The following is a 15,051-nucleotide window of genomic DNA, read 5'->3' as shown; positions in this document are numbered from 1 at the left end:
TGCTTACTACATGCTTTACATAGAATAACTCATTTCATCCTGACCCTAAGCCTAGGAGGAAATCACTTGCCCAAGGTCACAAGACTGGAACAACCAGGACTAAATCTCTCAACCAGAAGACCAACTTTTGGAGAAAGCTGAAGTCACTCTGGGACCAAAGATTGGGTGAAGCCTTATAGTAACTTTAAGTAGAGAAAAGACCTCCCATTTTCTTTCTTTCTTTCTTTCTTTTTTTTTTTTAAGAAGAGAGGGCACTGAACTGGGATCTGAAATGGGGCAAGAACTATTTAATTGAGTGAAATAAAGGACAAGGCTTGCCAGATCCCAAAACTTCTTGAAAACAACTCAAAACTCTCTTTTAAAATGGCACACTCACTTTATAAGCCAAAAAAGTAACAGTAATACATATTAAATATTAAAGACACACAATCTTATTAGACAGCAGTTCCTCCTCACTGTACCTAGCTGAGGGTAGCACAGTTGTGACCACAGGAAGCATGCACCAGTGACTCTGCTGAGAGCAAAAAATGGGAAAATACGCTAAATGTCCATCAACAGGGAAAGGAATAAATAAAATCAGGTACACTATGCTATGGAATGCTGTGTAGCAAATGAAAAGAATGAGGTAACCATCGGTCTTGGCAGATTAAGATCTGATGAAAAAACTAAATGTAGCATTTGTATATATGATAAACTTTAGGCTGAAAACTGACACAAACACAATGCTATACATTTCTACAGGTATAGGAGCTCGTGTGCACATGTGCACGTATCTGATTCCTCCCTCCCAAGGAGCGGATGGGGACAGACACACATGTCAGAAAGGCTTTATCTTATATCTGCATTGTGTGAAATTTTTGTCAAAAGAGTACACATATAAATTATTTGTATGTGTTTTGATAAAAATAATTGTAAGTATCTCTAAAGGAAGAGTATTTCCTAAGACAGCAGGCAAGAAGAAATAAAACCAAGCAGGTCACTGTAAGGAGGCTGGGCCATGTCACAGCTTTGGGAGTCCAGCAGCCTCAGGCTTACAGGGTCTTACACCAACTCTCAAAATAACACTGGTCTCCTTAGAGCTTTCCCCCACTGGGCGGATCAGGAAAGAGGGGACAGAAAAGAAAGGGCATCACCCTCTTGATTCTGTTGCTTAGCAGCAGTCTAAGGAAACTATGAAGGGTGTTCCTTGGAGTGGGGAGAGAAAAACTGGAGGGCATCCCTGGCACATGCCCATGTCTCAAAGATAAGATAGCAGAAACATCCAGGAAGGGTGTAAACACTCTAAGGAATACACATGGAAAGCCTGGGGTCCTATCTCTGAGCACCAACTGATAAAGGCCTTTGGAGAATCCTAGGTGTCATTTCCTCTGCACTATCCCCAGCTGGGTCTTTGTAAAATCTATCTGGAACCACCCAATCCAACCCTGAACTGCAGAATCTCCAACTTAGCTCAACCTTCTCCACCTTTCCAGATTGTCATTATTCTAGCTATTTTGAAATGCAAAGTATACTTTTCCAAGGGATACACTCTGAATAATCAGACACCACTCTTTTTTTTGAGACATAGTCTCTCTCTGTGGCCTGGGCTAGAGTGAGTGCCGTGGCATCAGCCTAGCTCACAGCAACCTCAAACTCCTGGGCTCAAGCGATCCCCCTGCCTCAGCCTCCCAAGTAGCTGGGACTACAGGCATGCACCACCATGCCCGGCTAATTTTTCTATATATATTTTTAGCTGTCCATATAATTACTTTCTATTTTTAGTAGACACGGGGTCTCGCTCTTGCTCAGGCTGGTCTCGAACTCCTGAGCTCAAACGATCCGCCCGCCTCGGCCTCCCAGAGTGCTAGGATTACAGGTGTGAGCCACTGCGCCCGGTTGCCACACTTGCCACACTCAGCCAGTTACAGGAGTGAGAGGCAACAGCTTAAGAAAAAAAACAAGAGCCTCACTCATGCCCCAGCAAAAACCCAGTATCTTATCAGTGGCACTAAGTATGTGATTAGGAGAAGTCTTAGATCAAGATGGGATAATAGCAACTGGCCCACATCCATCTAGGAAAATGAAAAGTGATGGTGTGAACCCTAAGAGAGGTATGTTAGTCTGCAAACAAAAGTTGAACTGCAATTCAACATATGGTATCATACCATGTAAAATAAATCTTGTTTTAAAAAACCCATCTATGATTCAAAGCAAGGTCTTTAGTGAGTGTCCTGAAATGGTGGCTTTGGGGCAAAAGGGAACCTTGTTGTCTATCTAACTGTTGCTCTCATCCCTTTCCCTCCAATCTGCATCTGAGCAGAGAAGGTGACAGAGCCATCAGTTTGTAGAAGTAGGACAATAATAGTTGTCATTAAAAAAAAAAACCCAGAGCTTGTGATTTTGAGTATTTCCCTCTCTGATTTGGGAGCTTTTTATTCTGTATTTAAATCATCAAACATATAAAAATACCCTTTCTATTATGTATTTATTTTTGTGACTTTGTTTTATTTGTGAACTTTATCCAACTTAATTTGGAGTTCACACTTATGGTTATTAATTAACACACACTGCTTAGTTCAACACATACGCTTAAATGAAAATTCTCACAACAATGATAAGCTAAGTCAACATGGAAACGTTGTTTCTAAAAAGCAAATATTATCATGACTATATTTTTAAAAAACTGTACTTATATCTGAAAATACCAAAATAAAAATGGTAATAACTCCCACAACTGGATGACCTTTTTCTCCATGTTGACTTACTCAACTTATTATCCATTATAAGATCTAATTTATCCTCTGAGGCACTGCTGATTTCTGGTTCTGTAAATGTTCATATTGATTATTTCTCCACAAGTGAAAATTTCAACATCTGCTTTCATGAATACAAATTTTAGTAAATTTCATTCCAAGTCTCAAATTTAAGAACATGATGATATACCACTTTGTACTATTTGTAAAACACTACTAGATAAACAGCTATTATTGTTTATCAATCACTGATGAGTTAGGCACTAGTGTACACATTTTATGCTCTACATTTCAATAATTCTCACAACAATGTCAGAAAGTAAATGTATAATAGAAAAGGTATAGTATTTTGATCAGATTATAAATTTTGGGTAAAGATTACACCAATAAAGTATGATATACTTGAAGGCCTAATAACTGAAACATACCTAACAAAACTAGAAAGATGTCTTTTTAAAAACATAATCATTGATTTTATGCAAAAACAGGGATTTACAGAAGCTCTGTTTTAAAGGAAACATAACAGCTACATCTAGCAGTTTTAACCTCAAGATAGATAAGGATAAGGAACTAAAGCACTACCTGGGAAGGTGCATAAAACAGCTCACAACACTGGAGCTTTCTTGGTACCTTCCCCATGATGCAGGCTTGGGCTGGTCTAGGACAGGGGAGAGGAGAACGCTGGAATAATCACAACATTCTGTCCAGTCTGTCTGCACACCCTCGGCACTGACAGTTACCCTGAACCTGCCCACTTCCTGTTCTCCCAAACATGCTCCTTTTCCAAGGCTCCTTTAGCAGGAAGCCCTGGATTCATATTATGCCTCACACTAACATGGCTCCGTGGCAGGTCTGTTTCTTCCTTTTCCTTTTCTTCTACTCTTTCACTATTTCTTCACCCAACTTAGCAAAAAGAAAATATAAAAAGATGTATATCTCTCATGTATCCTAACTCTAGTGGGTGCTAGACAAAGACAATTGGAAATATTGGTGTCTGATTGGACTTTAATGACTAACAAATACTTTTGCAAAACATGTGGTTTCCAATTGCTTGCTTTCAACAAAACCGAAGGCATATCTAATCAGGTTGTCAGGCAGATCATTAAAAATAACTGATTAAAATTAATGTTTGATAATATATCACTCTGTGACTTACAGCATCTCACTTAGAAGGAATTCAAAGTATTGAATCATATTCCTAAAACCAAACTCCTTCCAATACCAGCTACTTACATAAATGTTCCTTTGCATTAATATTTATAAAAACAAAAATTAAGAATAAAATCAATGCTGAAAAAACTCATTCTAAGCAATAAGTATTAGTCACTAATGGATACATTACCTATTAGGGATAAAAAAGGGGTATAATCTACTGAGAGAAATGTTTCCATTAAAATTTATAAAATTATCACAATATTAACTAACATATTTTTTTGACAATTGCATTTTTTTTTCTTGAGACAGGGTCTTGTTCTGTCACCCAGGCTAGAGTGCAGTGGCATTATCATAGCTCACTGCAACCTCAAACTCCTGGGTTCGAGTGATCCTCCTGCCTCAGCCTCCCAAGTAGCTGGAACTACAGGTGAACACCACCACAACTGGCTAATTTTTCTTCTTCTTTTCTTTTTTTTGATAGAGATAGGGTTCACTCTTGCTCAGGCTGGTCCTGAACTGGAACCCCTGGCCTCAAGTAATCCTCTCACCTTGGCCTCCAGAAGTGCAAGGATTACAGGCCTGAGCTACCTCATCCAGCCTGCATACTATTAATAATAATTTTTATAGCTCAATTCAGAAAAAGTTTAATAATACTTACAGACTTAAGGTGACATATTTCTCTTTAATTTATACATACATATACACACACATACACAAATGACTTTTTAAAGAAGTAATGAAAGACTGACCAATAACAATACTCTCAACCATAAAAATATTACATTAAGATAAAATTCTCTGGGGGAAGAAGAATGGAATTATGAGTTCCAGGAGAAAATAATGATATGAAATTTCTGACTGCTAAAGAAAAGCTAGTGCAGGCTTTTTAAAAATGCATGATTTGGTATCAAATCACTACCCATTGGATATGCTTATTTTTAAATGTCACTATTTACAATACACCAAAAATAACATCCTTGGCAACTATTTAAATGCATAATGAAAAACCAGATGTCAATTTAAAAATATATGAGACACACAGTTCTTAAAATTCTTATAGGAATCAGGCAGTTTGACCTAACCAACCCCACCCCTAACCAACTCCACTTCATGCTTTGTGATATTCTTTTTCTCCTTTCTGCCCATTCAAGTGGCATTTCTCCAAGATCCAGCATCTCAACAACTCCCTTCCTTCATCAAGTCTCCCCCAAATCCCCCAACCCTCAGTGACCATTCTTTGCCTTATAACACTTACTGTCTAGCTCATCTGGCCCACTCAGCCTCTTCGGTAGATACGACACTTACTATGTGCCAGGCTCCATGGATATTAACTCCTTCCAACATCCCTGTGAGGTTGGCTCTATTACTGTCACCATTTCAGGATGATGAAACCAAGGCCAGATAGTAGTAACCTGCACACGGTCAGACACCTAATAAGTGACAGAGTTACTAGGGGCTGGAAAAGATACGCAGGACGACTGACTCTGGAACTTCAGCTCTTACCCATCACACTTCCCCTTTGTCTGCCAGCCCTGTGCCCTTCATCTGACTTCACTGCAACACACATTTGTAGGGGAAGATGTTTCCCTGCTAAGGAGCTATACCTTCAACACAGCAGCTGCTCTCAAACAGCCCCCAAGATAACCGCTGAGTTCTGAATTTGTGTAACCAGAACGTGTGTTTATAGTCCCTTAAAATAACTTTCTCTTTCATGCCTGTAGGGAATAATCAGGTTCGACACATCACTACTTATTTCAGTTTTTAAAAGTTCCAATTAACAGTAAAAAAAAATCCTTAGCAGTCAATTGCATATTACGATATTCCAGAAATGTTTTAATTACCTAAGTCTGCCTAGCCATAACTTACTTAATGCTTTTTACTCTTAAATCAAACTAAATATGGAATGTGGCTTTGGAAAAAAATGAGGTTGATTGCAAACCATTTTAATATCTTCATGAATCTTTTTATGGAAATAAAAACAACTTCAGTGAAGCTCTGAGACCTTGTTTACAAGTGGGGTGGACACCAGGGATGGAAGCCCTAGACTCAGCGTCTTTAGAAGATGAATTTAACCACTTCTTGAACTTTTGGCCAAGATCAAGTATAGAAAATGAATTTAGAAGCAGGGAGTCAAGCACAAGAGACTTTATGTGATACTAAGTTTTATGAAGACTTTTTGATAGTTATACCTAATTAACTATTTAATAGTCTTTTTATAGATTAAGACACTGAGGCCCTAAGAAATTAAAGGACAAACCCAAGGTCACTCTAGTTTACTTACAGGCCAAATTTGCAATTTGTATTTCTAAATCCCAATGTGATTCTCCAATTTCCAATGTGGTCCAGAAGAGGCGTCTTCAAAAAGTTCACGGAAAATACCTACTACAAAAAAACTATGCATGGATTTCAAAACATTTTTTGCACCAAAATAAACTCATACTAATTTGTTATAACACATCTGAACAGGGTTTAGTTTGAGGCACTAAGAAGAATAAGGCATCAATTTGAAAACAGTACCTATCAGAGCAACATGAATTCTGCTGAAATTGAAGCAAGAATAATCATCAAATTTATGGTGAAGCTTGGGTAGAAGAATGGTGAAATCACTGATGCTTTACAAAAAGTTTATGAAGACAATGCCCCAAAGAAATCAGTAGTTTACATATGGATGCTTGTTTTAAGAAGGCACAAGATGTTGAAGATGAGGTTCACAGTGGCAGACCACTCACATCAGTTTGGAGGGCAAAAATCCATCTCATTCGTGCCCTCATTATAGAGGACTGATGAATAACAGCAGAAAGAATAGCCAATACCATAGACATCTCAACTGGTTCAGCTTACATTCAAGTGTCAAAACTATTGTGCCCAGATCAGCTGCAGACAAGAGCAGAAGTTTCAATGGAAATTTTAAACAAGTAGGATCAAGATCCCGAAGGATTTCTTCAAAGAATTGTAACAGTCAGTGGAACGCGGCTTTCCCAGTATGGCCTGAAGAAAAAGCACAACCAAAGCAATGGCTACCAAGAGCTGTAAGTGGTCCAGTCAAAACAAAAGTGAATTAGTGAAGAGCAAAAGTCATGGCGACAGTTATTTGGGATGCTCCCAGCATTCTGCTTGTTGATGTTCTGGAGGGCCTAAGAATGATAACATCTGTTTATTATGAGAGTGTTTCGAGAAAGGTAGCCAAAGTTTCAGCAGAAAAATACTTGGGAAAGCTTCACCAGAGAGTCCATCTCCACCACAACAAAGCTCCTGCTCACTCCTCTCATTAAACAAGGGCAATGTTGGAAGAGTTTCAGTGGTAAATCATTAGGCATCCCCCTTACAGTCCTGATTTAACTCCTTATGACTTGTTTCCTAATCCTAAAAAATCTTCCAAGGACTCATTTTTCTTCAGTTACTAATGTAACAAAGACAGCATTGACCCTCAGTTCTTTAGAGATGGACTATTATAAATGGCTGATATTAATATCATTGCTTTAAAAAGTGTCTTGAACTTGATGGAGCTTTTTTCTTAAGAAATATGTTTCATATGTTTTATTTTTACTTTTAAATTCCATCTTCCCAGGAGCTTTTTGAGGTCCTCTTGGATGTTTAACTAGATGAAGCTCATTTTGGCTCTAAAACTTAAGAGTCATGTTATAAATCCATTTGGCTTTATATTGATATATTCAAAACTGCTCAGAGAAAAACTAAGCAACTCTATCTGATTGCTAAATATGTCCATGCAAGCAAATTATTCCGTCATTTCACTCAAAGGAAAGTCTTTCGTCTCATACTTTTTGATGGCAGTTCATTACACTTTACCTCCAGGCTACTTGCTTTCTTTTAGCAAGATCTATTACATAGAGTTTTAAAATATGTTAGTAGAAAATAGGGCAAAAGTATTGCATTTAAGATATTTTTCCTAAGGGTTAAAACATGCTTTACACACACATACTCACTCATTCACTCTCTCACAAACACCTGCCCAGGAGAACAGAGTCCTGAGGGGAAACAAAACTTGCAGGTACACACTATAACAGATCTGGGACCTGAACCCTGTGCCAGTGAAAACGTACATGACAACTGGTAACCCATAGCAACCTAATTCTTCAAAGTAGCTGTTGATGTCAGAAAACCAGGGCCCTGAAGTCCAATAATTACAGCTCTGAAGACAAATAAAGCCACACTTGGCAATGTCACTTACTGATCATTATGTTACTGCAAGGTATGTACTTTTTGGGAAGGTGCAGTATCAAATACAACACAAGGGAACACAGGAGCTTCTGCTTGTACCATATTCTATCTTTTAATCCAAGATTAACAAAAAAGGCTCAAGCAGCCTATTTGCTAATGTTTAAAGCTTCAACTTAGTGAAAGATGATTATACTGTAAGAAAAATGTTATTTTCTACAAAATTAATAATCTTTTAGAAATCATAAAATACTTCCAAAAAAGCATTTCATTAAATTATGGGTGTTATAAAATGGATTTTTTATTTAACCTGACATAAGGCAAAGACTCATATTTCATTAGAAATCTCTGAATTGCTCTGATCTTGGTAGAGCTTTTAAAGCTAGTGAGCACAAGATCTCCTCTTCTAATTTAATATTTCTGGAAACCTTTTGAATGTGATGTCTGAATGATAATGAAAAGAAAAACACAGTGTTCTTTTAATAGCTTAAATGAAAGAGAGAATCTTTCAATGGCACTTCTAATCATTTTCAGAATCTGGAGACAATGCAAATAGAGAAACTAAAGTTAAATACCAAACCCAAAACAAAAGTAGGGTTGAACCAATGCCTTTCAACTCAGTATGTTTCAAAATCAATAATGACCAGTTTATATAATTTGAGAAGTGTTTGATTTTTGTTCTTGCTTTTGGTTTCTGAAACTTAATTTGGGCAAAATTTCCATTGAGGAGAAACGGGTCAACGAGCAACTAAAATAGAGATTGAGGAATGTAAGGATTTTGTAAATGTTTTGATTAGTTTTTTATAAGACTTTCAATAAAATGAATTTGAAAGGTTTGATATAGGTATCCAATAAAGAAAATGTGTAATATTAACTCATTTTCTGTTTTTTTTAATCTCTTGTTGCTGAGACATCATAAAATCTTTGGTATAATTAACTGGTTTAGGAACCTAATACAATTATAGCATATAATCATAAAATATTAACAGTTTCTCTCCCTCAACCATCATTTCATCCTGGATTGGAAATCTGGTACTAACAACAGGCTCTATTCATTAATACTATTCCAAATAACCATATCTGGTCAATTTAAAGGGAGAAAATTAGCATGTATCCAAAAATAGCTTAATAAGTTAAATTCAAGAATAAATATTTTTGTTATTTTAAGAAATACTAATTAAAAGCCAATCTACAAAAGCTTGGAAGTTCAAGTTTTCTTTACAACTAAGATGAAAAGTCACATTTTGTCTGTATGTTTTGATCAATCACCCAGATGTCTGGTTTACAGGAGACCAAAGTTTAGAATGTTAAAGAACTTTCAAGTTATGTCTTAATATGGATCCCTTGGCTCTGCATAACCAAACCCCTACAGATTGATTACCCGTTGAGGTGGTGTGTACACCTATAGAGTCAAACACCTTGAAGATATCACATCTCTATCACGGGCCTTGATTAGTGATTTCATTAAAACCCCAATGAACCAGGATCCATCCAGACAATCTGAGTCCTCAGGCAACAGTGTGTGAAAGAACAGGATAATCGGACTGACGTGGGGGGTGGGGGAAGGGGATGGGTGTGTATCTACATGATGAGTGCACACCATCTGGGGAATGGACACGCTCGAAGCTCTGACTCGGGGGGATGGGCGGGACATGGGCAATATATATAACCTGAACTTTTGTACCCCCATAATAAGCTGAAAAAACAAACAAACAAACAAACAAAAAGAACAGGATAGATGGCAGCAGGTCGCAAAGACTACTCAGAAAAGACTTGATCACCATTACTGGGCTTATCTTTTCCCAGAGGGAGATTTGTTGAGATGGGTCAAATACAAACATTGGAGGGTATATATTTAATAGTATGGAAGAAAGCATTTCAGGCGATTCTGGTTTCTCCATCTCCCTACCAACTACTTTCATGTTGGGGGAAAAAAATGTTCTGGGATGAAGCCAGAGGAAAAAAAGATTTATATGTCACTTTAAGTTCATAAATGTAGGTTTTAGGTTTTATCTAGGCAATACAGTAAAACTCATCCAGAGAAGCACTCTAAATTAAGTTCATACTACACTTATTTATCTGTTGCTTTTATCTTTTCAACATGTATCAGAACACCAAGGAAGAGAAGACAATCTAAAATGGAGACATATGAGAAAGGAAAATAAAAAAATAAAGTAGAGAAAAGAGGCAGAGGCCAGGCCAGCAAATAGAAATGGGCCTGAGAGCCACCTTGGAAGGCCAGGAGCCTGTCACATCTCAGTGGCCCCTGCTCCTGCTAAAGGGCTATTAGGCAGCCACTGGTCACTTCACTGCCGGGGGTGGGGGGGGCGGATAAAAGGAGCGGGGAAAGGAAAAATGACAGGCATTTAGTTCTGATGAGTGCAGTTGGTTGGAATAAGTAAACAGGCAAGTCAGAGTCTATTAATTTCCAAATCAACCCCTGAGGTATGACGGCAGGCTAAGCTACAGCCACCAGCAGCAGAAGAGGGCCATCTACTTTACACAAGCCATCCTGGGAGGTGAGATCCAGAGAAAACTCAGAAGATACAGTGACATTGATAGACATGATTAAATAAAAGCAAAAGCAAGTAAGCAAATATACTTGACTGAGAGGTTAGAATTTGAGGATGAATTGCTTCAGCATTGACTCCAACACACAGCCTATCACTAAATATAATTGATGAAAAACGACTGTAAATCAAACTTGGTAACACAGGTCTGTGCCAAAGTATGTGCCATGTTGTACCCAAGGAAGAACTTTTCCACTAAAAAACAATAGTTTTAAGCAAAATTAAAAATAGATAAGCATATCTTCTGTGTGATAATGCTATTTTCTACCCATAAAATGAAACCTTTGGTGACAGCTGAAAATGTAACTTTAGAGCTCTCAGGGGTGCTAAACAATAGTGTATGTAAGAGTACAAACAGATGGTCAAAAAAATAGTTTCTGACTTACCAGAGGTTCTGGGAAACTCAACAAAAGATAATTTTAGAACTACAGGCTTTCCTGTAGGTAGCAAATTGATTGCAGATAACTGCAGAAGTCATACTCAGGACACAAATTTAGTGTCTAGTATTATTTTTTCCACCTTTCAGAGACCTTGTACTTCTTAATTCAGCCTATGAATCATGGGTTATTCTGAAAACACATCACATTACCTAAGAAGTTGCATGAAGAAGTTTGTCCACATCTGAAATCCTAACAAAAGGCAAGCACTAATGAAATTTGAAGTTTAAAAAAATTTAAATAAATGCAAGATTAAATGTAGACTATGAAATCATAAAACTAAACTTCAGCCATCTCAGAAATTCCCTGAGCGTAGTATCGTGCTTCCCCACGATACCTAAAGAGGAAACAGTGCCTATCTACACATTTATCATCAGTTTGTGGAATGCTTTATTTGCTACCTATATGTAGATTCAGGGAAATATTTTTCCTTTTCTTAATTTTTTCAACTTGGCTAACGAAAAGATAAATTTAAGTGGCATTTTCACGAGGTCCTTTTCTAAGTGAGTTAGGAAATGGTAAATGGCCTGGTTACTAGGATTAATTTTGGGGTTGGAAAAGTACTCCTTTCTAAAAACACTGAATTCAAAATCAACCAACCTAACTTTGCAAGTATGAGAGTGTTTGTAAACCATAGCTCTACCCAGACCCCATGGAAGAATCAGTTCCATTGCCTAGAGCTAAATTCTTAAAAGGATCAAAAGCCTGTTCCCTATCATTTGGATTCATAAAGATTCTGCTCAATATTGTTCTCACAGCAATAAACAATGGCCTGATTTTATACTCTACCAGGTAAAGAGCTGTAAACAAACAGAACTAGTTTAGAACACTTTTCTTTTAAAGTTACAATCCGTTGATACATGATATTGCAATACCTTTTATATTTAAAGAAGTAGGCTGTGTGTGTGTGTGCGTGTGTGTGTGTGTCTCACAGCTAGTCAGCAGTCCATTAACTGAATGCCGTAGATGATACAATTTCCATTTCATAAAATCAAACAAAACACTGTGCTGCTTTCAGGTCTTAGAAATAATGTTTCTAGTTAAGGAGATCATGACTAAGATAAATACTCCAATAGGAAAGAGAAGATATACAGAAGAAAAGAACATGTATATGTAGGGAGTAAAATGTCTTAACATTTTTTACTATCAAAGGATAGTAAAGAATTCAAGAATCAGCACACATATGTTTCATAATTGCATTTCTCTGTTTTCTTACCCTGCATATGGTACAGTCGGACTCTATGGGTAATATGTTCAAAAAAGCTAGTCACTTCCGAATAAATCCTTCCATGTGTCACTCTGACCAAGGGCAGTAGTTTGTAAACATAAGGCTGTGAGGACGAAATGACATTTTTAGGAAAAATATTTTGGCTTGTAAACTTCAAGTAGTGTTTATTACAGTTTTCAAAATGGCAAATACGTATCATCTAATATTTGCAATGTTAAATAAAAGACAAACCTTACAAGGTATCAGAATATGCACGTTATAAAAAATAAATTGTTTTGTTATTTAAAAAATTGCTGAAAATAGAAAATACAAGTGTTTACAACTTGATTGGCCTAGAGGATCTATAGACATTCCTCTCAGCTAAAAATTTCTAAGTAAAATCCTTCTGCATTGTCCACATAGTTATTTATTAGAAATAGCAATTGTTCTACAGCAGTGACATTTTCCCAGGCAAATATTTATTATAACCATGGCCCCGTAACGTTCAGGGTTCTGGGCAGGTGGCAAGATGAGTACAGGGAGTCATCTAGGCAAACAGAAAGCAGGATTCAGGAACACAGTTTAATCACAGTCAGGTTTACTAAGCTATAAAACATTCTGCCCTTTTACTTGAAAGAACTGGCTGAATATAAAGTAAATTTATAAACCTGAAAAAACTACTTAGAAACCACTGGTTTAGTTTTACTATTTAGAACCTCAATTCAAGAAAATATGGTAATAAAGTGTACAATTTGTATGACATGGGAACAAATTTAAAGCATTTATGAGGAATTATATTTTTTATGTATTAGATACCTTAGCTCAACAATACCATAAAAAGTTAGGCTTGCAATGTGAACTACTTAAGCAGTATAAGATTTTCAGAATTGTGTAATCTTTATCCAAATTCACCTCTTTGGCAAGAGAAAAATGCTCTGGAGTTAATAAAATGCTTACTAGTTTACGAAGATCTGGTACCTAATTACCACACAGCTAGAAAGTGAGGGAGGGGCATGAGAAGCTGGGATGGTGAGTTCTGGGCTCTTGCCTTTTCTCTGATACACTAGACTGCCTCTTTCCCTGACGTGCTTTTATTTTCTCTGTAAATATATGAAAATTCTCTTTATCTTTCTAACTGACATTAGAGCTATTTAAAGGTAAAATAGTTTTAAATAAATTAGTTATTAGTATCCATATATAATATTCCATAGCACAGCTACTTTTTTTTTTAAACTATAAGAACAGTCAATCAAAATAAAATGCCTGTCCCGTGAAAAAAGCTGGTGAGAAAACACTGAAATGGCATATACTTGGGAACCACGTGGGATGCCCCTCCTGGGATGCCTAGTATGAGCTGTAGTTTGCCTGTAATTCCTTATCAATATAAGAAAAACACAAACAAACAACAACCTTAAAAAAAAAAAAAAAAAGAAAAGAAAATCAGAGTCTTTAGTGTGGCCTATAAAATCCCTTAAAATAAAAATTTTCTTTAGCAAGGTTCCCTAAATTGTGGAATAAAAGTAACCTTTTTCAGTAGACAGGTCCCGAGGCAACAAAACAATAAAAATAGTTAACTGATCTTGAGGTGGGGGAAACCTACAAAGGTATAAAATAAAGGAAGAAATTCTACAGAAAAAAATACAGAATTGACTACATGAAAATTTAAAACTTGTATAAAAGAATAAAATAATTAATAAAATTACACAATGAGGGAAAATTTTGCAACATATAGAGAAAAAGACTAATTTTACCCCATATAAAGAGTACTTAGAGATCAATAAGACACAACCATAGAAAAATGGTCAAAGAATATACAAAGGAAACTCACAAAAGAAGTATGAAGGATAAATGAATCTATAAAAAAGTTCAATCTCATGAGTAATCACAAAAGTCTTAACAGGAAAATATTTTTCTATTAAGCTATTATTGTTGGCAAAGCTTTTACTGTGGCTAATTCTCAGTGCTTAAATTGGTATAGTAGAGAGTTACTCCCAAAAAATGGTGATGGGAATGAACATTTATGCAATCTTTCTAGAAGGAAGATAAGCAGTATGTACGACAAAGCCTTAAAAGGCTTTAGACACAAACACAAAATGACACTTCTAGAAAGTTATTCTCAGGAAATAATCAGAATTGCATAAAAAGAATGCTACAAAGAAAGCTTATCACAAGTTACAGTAATGAAGAATCAGAAGGAAAAAGTACATATGCATTAGGAAATTCTTAAACACAACAATGTATATTAAAATTATTTTCAAAAAACATGCCATCAGATTGTAAGCATTACTACCAATAAAAATAAAATATGTACCTGTAATAAGATAAGACTTAAGACTGGGGGAAAAGGGATAGCTATAAAAGGCAGTAAAAAAATACATCAAAATGTTGACAATGGTTTTCATGGGGTTGTGTACTAGTTGGTAAATTTTAATGTTTTCTTCATAGTTTTTTGCATTTTCAAAACATGCCAGAGTTTGTATATACTACCTTTATAGTCAAGTGTGAAAAAAAAATCATTTTTTAAAGTACTGTAAGTTAAGGAGAAAAATCATCCAGTAGATAATCTATTTTTCCCACGTGGCTAGATGTTTTGTGTCTGTGTATCTGTTACGATGAATACGTATAAAACACCACAACACCATTCTGAACAAGCTTCTTTCCATGGAGAGAGCATCTGTTCATTGTATAAATAGCACCCTAACTGAATTCTAACTCTGAAAAACTATTTATCTAATTTTCAACTACAAACTGCTAAGCATCGATAAGGTGATATA

At 36.3% G+C, this 15,051-nt stretch overlaps 1 protein-coding gene across 1 annotated transcript in view; it reads right to left on the bottom strand.

The window, feature by feature from the left end:
- Positions 1-15,051, bottom strand: part of MAN2A1 (mannosidase alpha class 2A member 1) — a 167,736-nt gene that overhangs the window by 31,627 nt on the left and 121,058 nt on the right. The window contains exon 16 of the mRNA XM_069492771.1: positions 12,287-12,401. Coding sequence (XP_069348872.1) covers positions 12,287-12,401 — 115 coding nt within the window. The remainder of the gene's footprint in view (positions 1-12,286; positions 12,402-15,051) is intronic.

Source organism: Eulemur rufifrons, chromosome 17 (genome assembly GCF_041146395.1).
Source record: "Eulemur rufifrons isolate Redbay chromosome 17, OSU_ERuf_1, whole genome shotgun sequence".
NCBI lineage: Eukaryota > Metazoa > Chordata > Mammalia > Primates > Lemuridae > Eulemur > Eulemur rufifrons.
The sequence above is the reverse complement of the archived record's forward strand: the minus strand, read 5'-3'. Positions and strand labels throughout refer to the sequence as shown.